The sequence below is a fragment of the Coccinella septempunctata genome, chromosome X, assembly GCF_907165205.1.
Source record: "Coccinella septempunctata chromosome X, icCocSept1.1, whole genome shotgun sequence".
Lineage (NCBI taxonomy): Eukaryota > Metazoa > Arthropoda > Insecta > Coleoptera > Coccinellidae > Coccinella > Coccinella septempunctata.
Window position 1 is genome coordinate 15,064,690 of NC_058198.1, and position 19,562 is coordinate 15,084,251.

At 36.4% G+C, this 19,562-nt stretch overlaps 1 protein-coding gene and 1 long non-coding RNA gene across 2 annotated transcripts; both read right to left on the reverse strand.

Moving 5' to 3' along the window:
* Positions 1-10,396: 10,396 nt before the first annotated feature.
* LOC123321960 lies at positions 10,397-10,924 on the reverse strand. Its single transcript, XR_006538995.1, has 2 exons — positions 10,488-10,924; positions 10,397-10,430 (listed from the first exon to the last, which is right to left on the reverse strand). It is a non-coding gene; the product is annotated as an uncharacterized LOC123321960 (long non-coding RNA).
* A 3,333-nt stretch (positions 10,925-14,257) lies between these two features.
* On the reverse strand, positions 14,258-16,212 carry LOC123322274. Its single transcript, XM_044910217.1, has 2 exons — positions 15,469-16,212; positions 14,258-14,334 (listed from the first exon to the last, which is right to left on the reverse strand). The coding sequence occupies exons 1-2, from the start codon at positions 16,210-16,212 to the stop codon at positions 14,290-14,292; spliced, it is 789 nt and encodes a 262-aa protein (XP_044766152.1). The 3' UTR covers positions 14,258-14,289.
* Positions 16,213-19,562: the final 3,350 nt, after the last annotated feature.

The following is a 19,562-nucleotide window of genomic DNA, read 5'->3' on the forward strand; positions in this document are numbered from 1 at the left end:
ATCAGTCTTCAAATTCAGTTCTTCTCGTCTTATTAATTTTGTGTTTAAAATACTATTCGAGCAGGGTTATTTTGAAAAATAATGGTCGAGTTTACTAATGCGGAGTTGGCCGATATGCATTACATGTATGGTTTGGCTGATGGCAGATCGGGAATAATAGGGAAACACGGCACAGACAGCATCAATTCGAACGGAGAACGTCTGCTGGCTCTTTGTGCAGAACATAATTTTTGTATAACGAACACCTATTTTATTACGAGACCTAATTCAAGGGGGACCTGGCGCCACCCGCCCTCAGGACATTGGCATACTCTCGACTATGTGATCGTGAGAAGAAAAGATCTGAAAGAGGTGTTGGTCACTAAACCCAGAGCAGATCTGCAGTGTTGGACTGATCATAAGCTGGTAATCTAGAGAATAAAAATCTCAATGCTCCCAAAATACCAACGCAAGCCAAAGTATCTAAGAGAGCGCCTTCAAATCTCCAAACTACGAAACCCTTCTACAAAAGAAATATTCACATCTGCTGTCAAAGAAAGCCTAACACCACCGGATTATAATGACGACATTGAATGTCATCGGCTCCGCTTCAAGACATCTCTTATCAATACAGCAAAAGAAATACTGGGCACAGAACGCTCCCGAAATTCCCCTGACAGGTTCGCCGACAGCGAAACTCATATCGCATATTTTACCTGAATCCCAGTGCGGCTTTCGACCAAATCGAGGTACGGTGGACCTAATTTTTACACTGCGACAGCTACAAGAAAAGGCCCGTGAACAACAATCAAGGATTTATACAGCCTTCATCGATTTAAGCAAGGCATTCGACTCGGTGAATCGGAGAGCGCTATGGAAAATCATGGCCCGCCTTGGAGTACCCGAAAAATTCTTAGCAGTGTGTAAAAGCCTTGATACCAACAACACCGCTAAAATACAGCATAATGGATCTACAACCGACCATTTCTTAACCAACTCTGGAATCAAACAAGGCTGCGTATTAGCGCCTTTACTGTTCAATATTTTCGCCATAGCTGTATCGATAATTGCTGACATGAGCATGCCCGTAAGAGGTGTTGGGATAAGATTCAGATTTGATGGAGGCCTGTTTAACCTGAAGCGCCTCAGAGCAAAAACCCGTACCAAGTTTATCACGGAACTTCAATATGCAGACGACTGTTCACTCATCGCTAGCAGCTCAGAGGATCTACAGATAATGATGGACACCTATAAACATATATACGAAGCTTTAGGCCTTAGACTCAATATTGACAAGACCAAAATCCTGGTAAGTCCGCCAGAAAGCCTTCAAACAGATATCAGCCTGGACAATGAAACTCTAGAACAGGTCGAGCAGTTCAAATACTTGGGAAGCTTCATAAATACTAGGGCTAACCTTGACACGGAAATACACAACCGTATCAATTCGGCATCACGGGCATTCTGGAAGCTGAAGGACAGAGTATTCCAAAATCACGACCTCAATCTGAAGACCAAGACAGCTGTTTACAGAGCAGTGGTCCTCCCAACGCTTCTTTACGGAAGCGAAAGCTGGACTCCCTACAGGCGACATATTAAACAGCTTGAACAAACGCAGCAACGTCATCTAAGACAGATAATGCACATCAGATGGTTCCACAAAGTTTCGAATGCAGAAGTCTTGCAGCGCGCGAGTTGTACAACAATTGAGACTCAAGTAACGAGGGCCCGACTCAGATGGAGCGGCCACATTCTGAGGATGCAAGACACAAGACTCCCCAAAATAGCTCTATACGGCGAACTCACTGAGGGAGCCCGGAAACCAGGAGGCCAGTATGAGCGGTTTAAGGATACACTACATCAATCCCTAAAATCAGTTAATGCTGATCATAACTGGGAACAACTAGCGTTAGACAGGTCACAGTGGAGGTCTTTGGTTCACAGTTATAATGGAGAATCGAGAAGGATACAGCGGCGGCCAGATCTGGTTGGAGACTATCCATGCCCTGAGTGTGGAAGGATCTGCAGGTCACGGTTGGGTCTCTTTAGTCACAGGAGGGCACACAGTCGCAACTAGCACTAAGAAGTTACAAGTCTGTTCGATTTTTTTTTTTTTTTTTCCGTCTTCTTTTTGTAGATTTATTCCCGGTAACGGGATACAGCAATGATGATGAAGATACTGATATTAATGAACTTCATACGCTAATACTTGATTGATAAGGTTCGTGATTTCGGTGTAAATGAATTTGGTCAGAAATTATTATCTTTTCTTCATGAATATTAACAGTTTTGAATAAATATGCTTATGACTACGATACTTCGTCCGATAGGGGAGTTTAATACCATATAGGTCCCAAAATGAATGATACATGACAATGAAATTTTTCGTGACATATAAGATTAATTCCAAAGACAATTTTACCGAATTTGTTCTGGTATGAAATAGTAATCTAATTTTTGGGCATTATATTCACGACATTAGGAACTCCATTGGGATGTTTTTCCCGAATGAATCAACAAAGATATACGTTTTACTTTCAGGTTTTATACTTCATTTATTTTTATTATAGCACTGGATTGGCCATGGAAATTGGATACCTTTCACTCTGTATGGTACGAAAATGTTGGGTTGAGACCAGAGATATAGAAGGGGGGAGATTGAGCTTCGACCACTGCGCATCCTATTTTCATGGGACAAAAGTGGGTCCGCCATTTGTCAGGTCATATCACGGTATTATGATCACGGTTTAACAATTTAGTGAATATTCTTGTCATTTAGCTGCCATTGCCTGCTGTCAAGTCAAACGAATGTAAACAATAATTACAAATATCAACGTATTTTTGGTGATATTTAGCGGATTCGTGTGGTTTTATTAGCTTTTTTTGCTGAATAGCAGGATATTTACGATGGCTTACTTCACAATTATAGGTAAGTTCCCAATTATATCAATTTTTGAATATCTTTGATGGATTTACAAATTTTTTAAACTTGTTTCAGTATTTCTCTTTCAAAATTGATGAAAAGACTCATCGAATTGAAAAAACTCCAAGCATCATATAGAAGGAAATTATACAATTAAGTCTCTAAAAAATAAAATACAACACATGAAAGAAGTGATGGACTTTTTGAGACGAGATCAACGTATTTCTGAAAATGCTGCCCATCATTGGGAGAAATCTTTTGATTCATTGCCACATTGATGAAAAGATATTTAAAAAATGTAGAGAATGATACTGTGACCCTAAAAGTTCCAGTGAGGGAATTGTAATATTCTTCAAAAATCAAGGTAAGATGAGATAATTTAATGTGAAACTGAGATGATTTTATTTTATGTTTGTTTCAGGGGGACTTCATGTATAATTCATATGGAATTATAACGATATGTCAATCAGGAATTTGATGATTTCAACTAAAAATAGAGTTCCAAGAGATGAGAATTTTCTCGAAGCATTTGCAACAATTCAGTCCCAAAAATTTTATGATCGAGTTGATGATTTGTTCCCTTCCTTGAAAGAACATTTTTTATATTTTTCAGTGATTGGCAGACATCATGGCTTTCTTTTAGTAAAAAATATTGCCAGATCTCATTTTAAAATTAGAATATTCAATCTGTAAAAAGTTTATACTGAAAAATTCAAGGTTCTGCAATTAGAAGATTTCATCACTTGATTTTATGCAGCAATCGATACTGGATATACAATATTATAAATAAAATGAATACAAAAATGTTTTTTTTCTTTTATATATTTAATGCCAGTAGCTACTAAAAAATGTATCGACTTGTTAGCTTTCATCATATCATGTCTTACTTCCAATAAAAAATATCAGATCAAATTATCCACTTTGTGCAAAAAATTTAGTGTCCTTCAGATAGACAAAGTCATGTTTCCTTAGAAGCAGAAAATAAAAATTAAAACTTAATAGCAGAGTTCCAGAATTGCATCTCAAAGGCAAGTGGGCGAGCAATTTTTCAGGTTACTTTCCTCTGATCGTAATTATGGAACAGTAGTGAAAAGAAGCGATTCTGGAACAAACTAAATATTGGTGACGCTTCGAAGTCTATAAACATATATCAGACTACCCCATAAGACCAAATTGCTAGAATCTTCGAAGTCATGGATTTTATTTTGAAAACGTTACCTATTTTGATATTTCGTTTCATGTTTTTGTTTGTTGTTAAGAAACTATTTTTCCCACTGATTGACTCCCAACCAGAATCAACATAGAAATATTTCAATGATATAAAAATTTTGAAATTGGGAGAAAAAAATCGAAAATCTTTCAGATAAAGTCAAACATAGGTACCTACTCTATTACAATATGAATAGAAAAGACAATTGAATTAAAATTTATCGCTCCCTTCATCGTTGGTTACAAACGCTTGAATATAATTCAAAAGGATTCATTGGTACAGTTTAGATGATATGTTCAATATTTGTACATCTCATTATATTCACCAGAATACACAAAACAAAAAATTTTTTCCTTAGTTGACATTTTTGGTATTCATTTTGTATTGTACTGAAGAAATAAGATACGAATTGACCGAAATCTCATAATTTCAAGTACTGTTATCAACGAAATCATAACATTCAAATTCTGAATTTTACGTGCCCCTGTATATAACTCTTGCCATATGCTATCACTTTTAGACGGTGCTGTATATATTTCCTGACAAATGGCGGCCTTCAATTTTAGCCAGTTCGCGCAGCTTGAAGCTCAATCTCCCCCCTTCTATATCTCTGGTTGAGACGCTTGTCAAAACATTTTTGAGTTTTGAATCAGTGCTACTTAGTCCGTTCTACGTGAGACTCTCAGTAATTACGTATTTAATCACAATGCCAAATCACTTCGGAAAATATTATGTCGAAAATATGTAACGAACATAACTGACGTTTATACAAACTGATTGAAGACATACCAAATCTATTTATTTACATGGAAAATACAAGTGATCAGTAGTTTGAGCAGAGTTACTGTTGTTTATCTTCTTAGAATTCAAAAAAATCAACCCGAAGAATAAATGCATTTGCGTTGAGTTGAATACTCAAAGGTGGTAGGGAATGGGTATCTCTTGAAGAAATGAACGGATAATCACAAGAATGTTGAATTCTTCAACAGAAATCATCTTGCGTGAATGGTAGTCTGGGTAGTCGAAATAATTAAAAGAAGTTTGAAGCAATAGGAGCTTCACCTTCAAAAAAAAACAACTGGCTTGTATTGATGTCTGTTTATTTTCAATACATTGATATAATAATAATAATTATACAGGCTGTGGCGTAATGAATGGATAATATGGAGCCTCCGGCTAGAGGACTCTATGACGGTTTAGATAAATATATTTTACGTTTTGTAAAAGTGCCTTGGTTTTCGAGATATTGTAGATTTTCGATTAATCACCCCAAATAATAATAATAACTGGATATTGACACTTTTCATCATAGCGGATCAAAAGAAACTCCTTGGTTTAATGGCATTTTTCAATTGCTCCAGGAGTCTTTTGCGATTTTTCAGTACACAGGGTGTTTCACAAGTAAACGGACAAACGAAAACCGTGAATAGAGGGCATTGAGCTGAGTTCAAAAACACCTCATATGTGTGTCTTAGCTATTCCGTCTCCGATATACAGAGGAGTTTATTCAAATTTCCCGAATTTTCGTTCGGCTATAACTCCAAATATTTTAGTTGGATTCGGCTAAAAATTCATTATCCGCTTAAACTTGTAAGTTTCAATAAAAGAGAACATTAAAAGTTGACGAACACAGGACCGGACTCATTGAGGCTATATTCAAACTCATGCAAAACACTCTGTTTGTAGTTTTTTTCGTCATAAATTTGAATTTTTCAGGTATCTGCATTGATTTTCTCAAAATCAATGAAACTTTGGTATGCCTTATCAGTGGATTATTTTTAATGAATAATTGTTTGGTGGTGAAATGCCTCTGGAAAAAACAGCGCTGCATATTGACTTTTACTTCACATTAATTAATGGGATGAATATGATCGCCAATCAAATGTCGAAATCTAAAAATGGAATTGGAAATGTTCAACTGAAGTTTTTCGTTCTCAATATATGTCTTGCATCTGTTTTTGATATTTATAGCATATCTGGGTATTCAGATAAGACATTTACAGTGATAATGAGCTTTGATATTGATAATGAACAAAAAAGGAAATAAAAAACTGCGCTATCATGAAAATAATAATTATAACTTAATATCTTCTGAATGAATCGCTTTTTATGGACATCGTGGAACTGAAGTAATTTTCCGAACTGATTTTCACCTCATTTGGTGTTTTAGTGAAGGTAAAAGTATGATGAATGCACTCTCGAACTCTTCACTGATTCCGTTATAGTCATTATTGGATCTATGGAAATCTATGGATTGGTCTGGTCTTATTACAATTTGTTATTGAAACATTGATGATATTCATGCACCAACAAAAGTATTTATCAGTATTTCAGGTCATTTCATTAGAAGGGTAGGACCCCAACATTGGAATGCTAGATATCCAGATCTGACACCCCGCGATTTCTTTCTTTGTTTTTATTCACACAACTAGTTGTCCATAGAAAAATAGATTCATTCTGAAGATCAAGTTTTAATTTTTAGTTTCAAGATAGCGTAGTTTCTCCATCCATATCTGGGCATTATAAATTTTGAAACATTTCATCATTGTGAATGACTATTTTGAAGACCGAATAAGGTATAATTGTTGAACACATTCAACAGAATATTCTTTGAAAAAAAATTCAATTAAGAATTTCTAAATACATTTTCATGAAGTGCTCTATTCCTTAGAGGCGTCTGACCAAAACAATTATTTCTAGAATATGATCAACAGGTGGGACAACCGAAAAATCAATTCATATTGGGACAATAATAATGCAGATAACAAAAACGTTAAAATTATGATTAAAAAACTACATACACGGTATTTTTATGAGTTTGAAGTGAAGTAAAGCCTCACTGAGCCCGGTCCTGATTTTTTTCGAATTTTAATGCTCTGTTCCAATGAAATTAACAACTCAAGGCTAAATATAAATTTTCAGTCGACTTGATCAAGAATTTCAGGAGTTATAGCCAAACGGAAATTCGAGAAATTTAAAGAAACCCCGAAGAAACTTGTATATAGGGTGCCCCAAAACTATTGAATCAAACGTCACACCACGATAGAGCAGATCAAATACTATCGAATGACACCAACATTAGTTGAGCGAAAATGTACGGTTTCTGAGGAAACCTAACCTAAAGTTGCCGATTTTCGAACTATTTTTTCAATCACAAGGCCAATTTGTGATTGAGGATAGCGTTTTTCTCCCATTTTATCACCCGTGTTTATTCTGAGTATCAAAAATCATGTAGTAAAAACAATTGTTTCAATTTACCTTTACTCAGGTTATGGTTATCGATTAACTACTTAAAATAATTTGAATTAGGGGAGATATAACAATAATCTTAGTTCAATATAATTTAATATCGATTTCCGTTTTCACAAACTGGCCCTGTTATTGAGAAAAATAGTTCAAAAATCGCAACTTTAGGTATTTGAATAAAATTCTGATTATTCTGGAAACGGTACATTTTCGTCGAACTAATGTTGATGTCATTCGATAATATTTGGTTTACTCTATCGTGGTGTGACTTTTGATCCACTAGTTTTGGGACATCCTGTATATGGGGTGATTTTGAACTCAGCTCAATGCCCTCTATTCACGGTTTTCATTTGTCTGTTTACTTGTGAAACACCCTGTACCTCCTTGTACCGTCATATGAAAATTCAAATTCTTCTTGTTGTGAGAAACGTTCATCCCAACATCTGTTTACTGCAAAACACGTGTTAACGCTGATATGAAGGGTTCAAACTTTTGTACCTGATTCGGGCTTTTTAGGAACGAATTGCTCAAGATGCCGAGTTCGAGTAATATTTCGTTTTGCGTGTTATATTGGATAAAATTGAATTTATTCCATGAAAGATTCGAAAATAATTGATGTCCAGAATGCTCCAGAATGATGAAAATTTTCAGATTACATTGAAACTCTTGCGAAAATGGAGGAGTCTGAAAGATTTACTATTTTTCAGTCTATTTACTATTTCATGACCGCAGGTGGAGTCGGGTTTTTCCGAAAAAAATTCCTGAAGTTGAACTCTCTCAAGACTACACCGCTCGGCCACAGTTCTGGGTTTGATAATTGTAAAAATAATGTGTCCGATGGTACGCCTACACTAAACGCAGAATTATTGCCCTTGGTGGGAAGTTTTCTCACTTCGAAATCGTCAGTATTTGTGGAATTTCTGAGGAAGTCCTTCACATCATTTTCAGTCACATGGGGCCCATAAATCTTCCCAATATATAACCATTTTCTTCTTAGTGCTCCCTTAATCTTTGAGTCGGGGTTTACTTGTCTCGATCCCATACATACGAGGTTTGGCTTAGGTGTTTGTTTCTTCGGTTTTTTCCTCACAACCTTGGTCCATGAAGTTTTATCTGGTTCTTCAGGATGATGATTACTTTGATTTTCATCATTCGAAATTCTTGTTTGCTCCCATGGCACAGCTTGATCGTTATTTTGTGATAATGCTTTATTTGTTGGATTGGAAATATTTATTTTACTGTTATTATTGACAAGATTTTTAGTTACAGTACGTTGTAGGTTGGTGCTCTGCGCCGGCATCTGATTCTCAAGATCACCAGTTACAGATTCCGATGAACTATCCTTCAATGTGTCGATCTTAATGATCGGTATGTTTACCTGCCCGGAATTGTCATCAACGTATTCTTGAAGTTTATGGATTCCCCATCGAGTAACATGTGACTCTGGTGACATGACATTGAATTTTCCAAGATTTTATAACGTACTTTTCACTTTGACGAATTTTCTTTTAAAGAATAAATGAAAATTATAATAGTTACACTGCGAACGGCAGCTGTTCGCCGGAGAACATTGATGGGTGTGAGGTTCTTTTCTTCAACAAATTTTGGGAGGGCGCCAATTAGTTTTAGTTCTGTTTAAAAGATTGAATTCATGGCAAACTAATAAAACCACAAATGACAAATAAGAAGATGTTATCTTTGTCCCAGTCGCAATGATTTAAGCCTTCGATGTAACAGCGAATAGTTGTCCCTACTGTTTGATTCGTTCTTTCCACGAAATCGCATTGAGGTGAATAAACGGCGGTATACCAAATCTTCTGGACTTTATAAGATTCAGCCAATTTCTTCATAGTGCGGCCGGCAAATTGAGCACCGTTATCCGAAATAATGAATTGTGGAATTCCAAACTTCAGAAACACGTCGGATTCTAAAAATTTAACTATATTCTCAGCTGTCGCTTTTCGCATAGGATGCAGTACAACATATTTAGTGAACCAATCCGCTATAACCAGCAAGAATGTATTGCCCCGTTTAGATCTGGGAAATGGACCCATTAAATCCAAAGCAATGACTTGCCATGGAAAATTTACATTTTTCTCCTTTCCCATCAATCCTAGTCCGGGTTTGTTATAAACTTTTTGAGCTCCACAAATTTTACACTGACGAATGAACTTAAGGATATCGAACCTCATTTTAGGCCAATAATAAAGTTCACTGATTTTGGCGAACGTTTTATAAAAACCTAGGTATCCGCAGGATGATGATTACTTTGATTTTCATCATTCGAAATTCTTGTTTGCTCCCATGGCACAGCTTGATCGTTATTTTGTGATAATGCTTTATTTGTTGGATTGGAAATATTTATTTTACTGTTATTATTGACAAGATTTTTAGTTACAGTACGTTGTAGGTTGGTGCTCTGCGCCGGCATCTGATTCTCAAGATCACCAGTTACAGATTCCGATGAACTATCCTTCAATGTGTCGATCTTAATGATCGGTATGTTTACCTGCCCGGAATTGTCATCAACGTATTCTTGAAGTTTATGGATTCCCCATCGAGTAACATGTGACTCTGGTGACATGACATTGAATTTTCCAAGATTTTATAACGTACTTTTCACTTTGACGAATTTTCTTTTAAAGAATAAATGAAAATTATAATAGTTACACTGCGAACGGCAGCTGTTCGCCGGAGAACATTGATGGGTGTGAGGTTCTTTTCTTCAACAAATTTTGGGAGGGCGCCAATTAGTTTTAGTTCTGTTTAAAAGATTGAATTCATGGCAAACTAATAAAACCACAAATGACAAATAAGAAGATGTTAAAGGTGAATGATGAAGAAAATATTCATAATAAAAATCCAGGTACTTATTTATTTTCCTGATGTTCAGAACAGTATCGGCACTCACTGAGTTCTTACTTAAGGGTTGGTGGAGATGTCAACTTGGGGATGGTGATGGCTTCGGTTTTCACAGCAATTGTTGATTCCAATATTTGGCGAGACGGCAGTACGGCAGCGAAATCGAGAATTTTTTCTTGGATGAACAAAATTACACCCAGTGAAAGAACCCTGATGAACGATTCAAAAGAATTCAGTAAAAATACAACAAATGATCGTTAAACTCACCTTTTAAAAAGGGTTCTTAAAGCACGAAATCTAATTTTTAATCGATATGTGACTAATCAGTAAGATCACTAGTTTTTATTCGGAAACAAATCCTCTTTCGAGATTATGATCGTGGACGTTAGTCTTCATATAGCATCTGACTGAATTCTTCAAGAAATCCGTACGCTTCGCGATAAGTTTTTTATGCAATCTCGAATACACATGCCATCTCCAAACAAACATCTCCCCAATATTAAATCACACATAGGAAACTATAATACCAGTTTATGGATTACAAATGATTTGCGTTTCCTTGTACAGATGGTAGAATATACTAAACACAATGCTGGAGGAATTAATTCATCAAATTCATTCTTTCAATACCTGATTATAATTTTGTAATGCTACACCACCCCTCTCCGAACCAAAAAAAAAAATTGTCTTTGAAATGCAATTTTTTTTTTTGACTAATTATCGACAAGAATGATTAGTCTATGATGAATATTTTAGAAAAACGTACTTTAAAATATGTACTCAACCAACTAGACTACTTATAATCTAAACGATAATATTGACAACTAACCTAAACGCCTTATTATCACTATCAGTCTAACTAGTTTGTTTGACTCTATTCCTACTCTAACTAACCTATGGTAACCTATTCTACCTAAATCTATTTTGACTATCCTAACTCAACCTATTCTAAGCTATTTTTGTCCTATTCTTACCTATTTTTGTCCTATTCTAACCTATTTCTGCCCTATTCTAACCTGTTTTTGTCCTATTCTAACCTATTTCTGTCCTATTCTAACCTATTTCTGTCCTATCCTAACCTATTTTTGTCCTATTCTAACCTATTTCTATTCAAGCTAGCCTATATCTTATCCTATCATAACCTATTCGCTTAACCTACAGCTAAACCTACCTAAGATGTTGGGGGAGTTAATAGACAAATCCTGATCGCGATCAGTTGTCATCCTTTTACGATGAGGGAGGGTATTTTGCATAATTAACGAAAAACAAAATGCAAACGATAGTTCAAATTCAATAAATTCAAAAAAAATCACGAAACGGAAACATCGGAATTAGAACCGAAATAAGGTTTCATGTCTTTAATATGCCATTTACCATCATGCAACCCATTTAAATCTTCCAAATAATAACACAAACTCGAAGCTTTCTTATGTATTCTACGCAACACATATTTGGATGCTAACTTCGACGAAAATTTCTTTGTAGCGTCCGATAAAACTTTGTTTCGACGCCGAACCTTCTCTCCTACATTGAAAGAATATTGTTTTCGACGCAAATTATAAGTCCGGGCGTTTCTATCATAAGCTTTATGAAGTCTTTTTTTGATATCATGGAAAATGCTAGCTAACGGTTCAATATTTTCAGCATAAGTATCCCTATTTTCAGGTAGCAATTGAATACCGTCAGTAGACTTTATTTGTCCATAATAATCGCCACTGGTAGGAACGTTTCGTCCAAAATTCAAATAAGCCGGGGTATACCCTGTCACTTCATGTTTGGCGGTGTTTAAAGCAAATGCAATTTTTTGAATATCTTTGTCCCAGTCGCAATGATTTAAGCCTTCGATGTAACAGCGAATAGTTGTCCCTACTGTTTGATTCGTTCTTTCCACGAAATCGCATTGAGGTGAATAAACGGCGGTATACCAAATCTTCTGGACTTTATAAGATTCAGCCAATTTCTTCATAGTGCGGCCGGCAAATTGAGCACCGTTATCCGAAATAATGAATTGTGGAATTCCAAACTTCAGAAACACGTCGGATTCTAAAAATTTAACTATATTCTCAGCTGTCGCTTTTCGCATAGGATGCAGTACAACATATTTAGTGAACCAATCCGCTATAACCAGCAAGAATGTATTGCCCCGTTTAGATCTGGGAAATGGACCCATTAAATCCAAAGCAATGACTTGCCATGGAAAATTTACATTTTTCTCCTTTCCCATCAATCCTAGTCCGGGTTTGTTATAAACTTTTTGAGCTCCACAAATTTTACACTGACGAATGAACTTAAGGATATCGAACCTCATTTTAGGCCAATAATAAAGTTCACTGATTTTGGCGAACGTTTTATAAAAACCTAGGTATCCGCAGGTTGGAGGATCGTGAAATGTTCTTTCTATTTGGTATGACGGTTTTCCACTCGGAAATATTTGACTGAACCGGAACATTAGATGGAACAAGTTTATAAAGAATGTCATCTTCAACCTTCCACTGTGGATATTTCTGAGGTTCATTTTTGATTTTCAGACGCATATTACGATACCAATTATCCAAGTTTTCTTCACTAATTGATATAAGACATACTTCACTGGACTCATGAATACGACTAATGGTGAAAGGACGATCGAAATCAGGGGAGGTTAGTATGGGCGAAGCTACCAAAGCTTCTTTTATCTTAAGAAATGCCTCCTCGGCTTGAGGGGTCCATTCGATAGCTTGACGTTTTCTTTTACCCTTTATCAAATCGTTAATTGGAGATATTAAGGTGGAAAAATCTCTAATGAAACTTCGGTACCAAGAACACATTCCGATGAATCTTTTGATTTGCGTAGTGGTATTCGGGCGAGGAAAATTTACCATACACGAAATTTTATCAGGATCAGTTTTCAGACCATGACCGTCAACAACATATCCTAAGTACTTTATAGAATTTCGAAAGAAATGACATTTATCCAAGTTTACTCTCAAATTCGCTTGCTTGAGACGATTAAGAACTTCACTCAGGAGTTCAACATGTTCTTCAAAAGTGGCCGATATGATGATTATATCGTCTATATAAACAAAAATTTTATTTCTTCGGTGGAGCGTACTCCATTTGGGGGCCTTGACGATGACAAACTGGCTAGCTCAATTCAGATCGTAACACTTGTCGATTTTCATATCGTCGGGTGGTATGCATCTGAATTTTACTCATTATTTTATTCATTGCCTCCCTGTTTAGGCGTGATCACTTTCTTCATTATTGTATCGCCGGCATCGTACTCTGTCGAGAACCGAGCGCGTCTCAGACTTTCCATCATACGTCCGACGTTCGCAAGGCGAACCGGCGTACTGAATTAGGGAAAATATGGGACATATGCTATTGTCTTCGTCTTGGTTTCTATCTGGGGGGGATTGAATCGGATACCGTTTCATGTTGGATGGCGCTGTGGGTAAATAAATAATACCCACTAGAACATAACAACATTGAATAAAGTTCCATCAATTCCAAACGTTCTCCACCGTGGAAAAATGCTATGTTGCTCTGATGAGGCCAAATGAGGCCGAAACCATGGACAGCATCTGCTTTTCTTCGGTGGAGCGTACTCCATTTGGGGGCCTTGACGATGACAAACTGGCTAGCTCAATTCAGATCGTAACACTTGTCGATATTCATATCGTCGTGTGGTATGCATCTGAATTTATCCTCATTAAAAAATTTTATTTTCAAACTTAGGACCGAAAAGTTTATCGACAAGTCGCTGTTGTGCTTGTGCGCTGTTTCTCAAACCAAAAGGTACTACAGTGAATTGAAACAAGCCTCTTCCAGGAACACTGAAAGCGGTTTTTTCTCTAGATTCCGGATCTAAAGGAATTTGCCAAAAAGACTTTCTTAAATCTATGCTTGAAATGAACTTTGCTCCAGTAAGGCCGTTGAGAATACGATCTATACGAGGAAGTGGATAAGAATCGTGTTTGGTGAGCTCATTAAGCTTGCGACCGTCGAAACAAAATCTATATTCGTTATTCTTCTTTTTGACTAATAGCACCGGACTACACCATGGTGAATTTGAAGGTTCAACAACGCCTTACTTCAACATTTCGTCCATTTCGTCATTCAATATCTTCATCATTCATTCATTCATTGCTGTATCCCGTTACCGGGAATAAATCTACAAAAAGAAGAAGGAAAAAAAAAAATCGAACAGACTTGTAACTTCTTAGTGCTAGTTGCGACTGTGTGCCCTCCTGTGACTAAAGAGACCCAACCGTGACCTGCAGATCCTTCCACACTCAGGGCATGGATAGTCTCCAACCAGATCTGGCCGCCGCTGTATCCTTCTCGATTCTCCATTATAACTGTGGACCAAAGACCTCCACTGTGACCTGTCTAACGCTAGTTGTTTCCAGTTATGATTAGCATTAACTGATTTTAGGGATTGATGTAGTGTATCCTTAAACCGCTTATACTGGCCTCCTGGTTTCCGGGCTCCCTCAGTGAGTTCGCCGTATAGAGCTATTTTGGGGAGTCTTGTGTCTTGCATCCTCAGAATGTGGCCGCTCCATCTGTGTCGGGCCCTCGTTACTTGAGTCTCAATTGTTGTACAACTCGCGCGCTGCAAGACTTCTGCATTCGAAACTTTGTGGAACCATCTGATGTGCATTATCTGTCTTAGATGACGTTGCTGCGTCTGTTCAAGCTGTTTAATATGTCGCCTGTAGGGAATCCAGCTTTCGCTTCCGTAAAGAAGCGTTGGGAGGACCACTGCTCTGTAAACAGCTATCTTGGTCTTCAGATTGAGGTCGTGATTTTGGAACACTCTGTCCTTCAGCTTCCAGAATGCCCGTGATGCCGAATTGATACGGCTGTGCACCTCCGTGTCAAGGTTAGCCCTAGCATTTATGAAGCTTCCCAAGTATTTGAACTGCTCGACCTGTTCTAGAATTTCATTGTCCAGGCTGATATCTGTTTGAAGGCTTTCTGGTGGACTTACCAGGATTTTGGTCTTGTCAATATTGAGTCTAAGGCCTAAAGCTTCGTATATATGTTTATAGGTGTCCATCATTATCTGTAGATCCTCTGAGCTGCTAGCGATGAGTGAACAGTCGTCTGCATATTGAAGTTCCGTGATAAACTTGGTACGGGTTTTTGCTCTGAGGCGCTTCAGGTTAAACAGGCCTCCATCAAATCTGAATCTTATCCCAACACCTCTTACGGGCATGCTCATGTCAGCAATTATCGATACAGCTATGGCGAAAATCATCATATATGGAGACAAAGGATATTGTTTCAATCGAAAGGGCTTTGCTTCCCCAGTGTCTATAATTAACTGAACTTCATTCGTTTTACCTAAACGATCTTTACCGCTTATATCTTCGAAAGCTAATATCAGGTCATCAGCGATAGCTTGTTGTTCGGAATTCACACTGTCTACAGTGCAAGTTTCTACTTTGAAATCGTACAAACTCGAACTATTCAACGAGATATTGTTTTGTTGAATGTCCCATCTACCTTTAAGATAATCTATCTTGATAGCAAATTTGCGACAGAAATCGCTTCCAAAAATGAAATCATGACTGAGACTGGGAACTACTAAAGCTTCTATAATATGACATTGACTATTAATCACAACAGGCAAATGAACTAAACCTATAACTTCCTGGCTTTTAGCATCAGCGGTGAACACACAATTTTTTCGACATGAAAATACTCTCAAATTCAGAAGATTCAACAATTCAGTGCCACCCTGCCCGACAATTGTTACGTTAGAACCTGAATCTAACAAGCCAACAACCGAAGAATCCAAAATTTTCACCTGTATAAAAGGTCTATTATCAAATTCTTGTTCACTGAAGAGTGGTGAAATTTGATCGCCAACCGCTGGTGAATTATAAAAATATCGTACTTTAATCTTCCAATTTTCCCAATCAACTTCATCGAAACGATTTAAACGCGATCTACTGGCCCCAAGAGAACCATTGCGGGATGAGCTATGGGCCTTGAAAGACATCCCATCATTTAGTTTTTTGAGCAATTTTTACAGGTGCGAACAGTTACATTAGGTGAGCCGCAATGATAGCAAAATTTTGATCTTTTGAATTTACAATCACTATAATAGTGACCTCTTTTATGACAGTTCCAACATTCGATATCATTTCTATTTTTCGCGCTATTGTGAACATCATGAGAAGAATTAGGACATATGGAGGAAACTTGGCGTGAATTCATTTTATAATTTCTTTGTTGACTAGCGTCGTTCTTGCTAAAAACAGTTTTGCGCTTCATACTTTCGTTTCCATGATATTCTTCAACTGATTCAATTTTTAAAAAGTCATCATCCTCCAGACGTTTTATCAATTTATAAAGATCAGAAAGAGTATTTGTCTCTACAGTTGCAATGGCCCTTTTGTATGCCGGAAGTAGGTTTTTACGCATATATTTCAGTTTGGTAGTTTCGGCAGCATTACGTGTCAAACGGTTGAATAACTCATCAATTTTTGCGAAATATATTGTAACGCTTTCATTTTGTAATTTACTTCGGTTTCTTATTGTTTCCCATAAATCATCGTCATGAAATGGTGATTGAAAATCTCTCTTAAGCAAATCGACAAGTGAATCCCAATCTTTAACCTCTGAAACCACTTGACGGAACCAACACAAAGCATCATCCACGAACAAATCTCTAGCTGAATCAAACAATTCAGATTTGGTTACATGGCGGGCTTTTCTTAATTCTTCTACATTCTCTAGAAAAATAGTTAATTTGTCTCTATCACCATTAAATGTTTCTCCCCACTTATATACAGGTATAGACTTGACATTCGAAGAGGACGGAATATTCTGAAGAGTATAATTGTTCATGGGGTAACTAGAAGTATCATTAACCGGTGGTAAATTTTCACTAGTGTTTGATGACACTTTATCGTGAATATCAGCTTCAAGAGCTAGGCATGTCGCATACGATTCGTTTTTAAATTCTCTACGCGAAGCAACATCTTTATCGTCATTATCTAAAGGTAAACGATTAATTCGATCTGTGACGTGTGTAAGACGAGATTTTACTCTTTTGAAAACAGAATCATTACTTGTTCCTTCAAAATCGACAATCAGTGATGTAATCGATTCAAGAGTGGTATTAATTTCTTGAACTTCAACTTCAAATTCAAATTAGGGTCTATTTATTCCAAAATTTCTCCAGCATTCTGTCTAGCTAACAAACGTTTCAAAATTTTTCTTTTATCATCTTGAGATCTATTTGAAGTGACTCCTCTGATTCGAAGCTCATAATTGAGTTCGCTAAGCAAAAGATGAGTTGGATTCATGATAGATATAAAAATACGAAATATTGCAGTGCAAAAAAAAAATAATCAATTCAGCTAATATATGGCAAATACAGAATACTTATTGAAGTTATATGTCTAGTCAGCAGTAATAAAATATCGAAATCCACAATGAATAATAAAAGTTCAAAATTGTTCAATAATCAGTAGTAAACACATTCAGATGTATCAAAAAAATCTTGTAAATATTCCAAAAAAATATGAAACAACATATGAGTTCAGTAATATTGATAACAATATAAATCAGGCAATCTGGCCCCACGTTGGGCGCCAAATTTGTGTAACGTACTTTTCACTTTGACGAATTTTCTTTTACAGAATGAATGAAAATTATAATAGTTACACTGCGAACGGCAGCTGTTCGCCGGAGAACATTGATGGGTGTGAGGTTCTTTTCTTCAACAAATTTTGGGAGGGCGCCAATTAGTTTTAGTTCCGTTTAAAAGATTGAATTCATGGCAAACTAATAAAACCACAAATGACAAATAAGAAGATGTTAAAGGTGAATGATGAAGAAAATATTCATAATTAAAATCCAGGTACTTATTTATTTTCCTGATGTTCAGAACAGTATCGGCACTCACTGAGTTCTTACTTAAGGGTTGGTGGAGATGTCAACTTGGGGATGGTGATGGCTTCAGTTTTCACAGCAATTGTTGATTCCAATATTTGGCGAGACGGCAGTACGGCAGCGAAATCGAGAATTTTTTCTTGGATGAACAAAATTACACCCAGTGAAAAAACCCTTATGAACGATTCAAAAGAATTCAGTAAAAATACAACAAATGATCGTTAAACTCACCTTTTAAAAAGGGTTCTTAAAGCACGAAATCTAATTTTTAATCGATATGTGACTAATCAGTACGATCACTAGTTTTTATTCGGAAACAAATACTCTTTCGAGATTATGATCGTGGACGTTAGTCTTCATATAGCATCTGACTGAATTCTTCAAGAAATCCGTACGCTTCGCGATAAGTTTTTTATGCAATCTCGAATACACATGCCATCTCCAAACAAACATCTCTCCAATATTAAATCACACATAGGAAACTATAATACCAGTTTATGGATTACAAATGATTTGCGTTTCCTTGTACAGATGGTAGAATATACTAAACACAATGCTGGAGGAATTAATTCATCAAATTCATTCTTTCAATACCTGATTATAATTTTGTAATGCTACAATTTCCAGCTTTCAGTATGCTTTAACGATAGAATGGTGCAACATTCAGGAATTGTTGTCGAAGTCATAATGTATTTTTAACAGCATATCCACCAAAAAATTCTTTCGTTTCGTACTTTCATCGAAAAAAATTTGTTCAAATGAAAACCTCTATTTTAGTCGAATTATGATCCATCCTATCCTTACTTTGCCCAAAATTGACAAGGTATTCCTGGATACGGAATATTCTGCTATCGTTTTTCAAAATGGGGAATTATACGGAAATAACTTGATATTAGTCCGAAAGTCACACTAAAACATTTGTAAGGCCTCACTATCTCCAAAATTTAAGACGAAAATCGGAAATTATATTCACGCCCAGTACGAAAAGAAGATATTAAAAAAAAGTAACCAATGCAAGTGACATTCAGTAAAGTGAAAATAAAATATCGCCAAAATAATGTCGAAGACATAGTCAAACTTATGCAAGTTTTTGGCCGTCCAACTTCATTTGCTGTTTAGATTAGATATTTTATGATTTCTATGCTGATCTGGCTATCGAAAATATTCAAAATGATTTTGAAAAGGCCGTTTTATAAAAAAAAGTTCTATTTTGAGATGCTGGGGTTCGAACATAAATCGATAATTAATTGCAATTTTTCCGAAAAATGCATCAACAATCAAATATCTTATTTCAAAATACTTCAAAGTTCATGCTATACAATTCCTTGTTTTCGCAGGTAGTAATTATGACCAAATCGGTCCGTTGCGGGCGGAAACGTTGAGGGATGGTTTATTGTATTGGTTATACTGTACCTGTGTTATTCTGTACCTGTCACCTAGTCAAAGTAA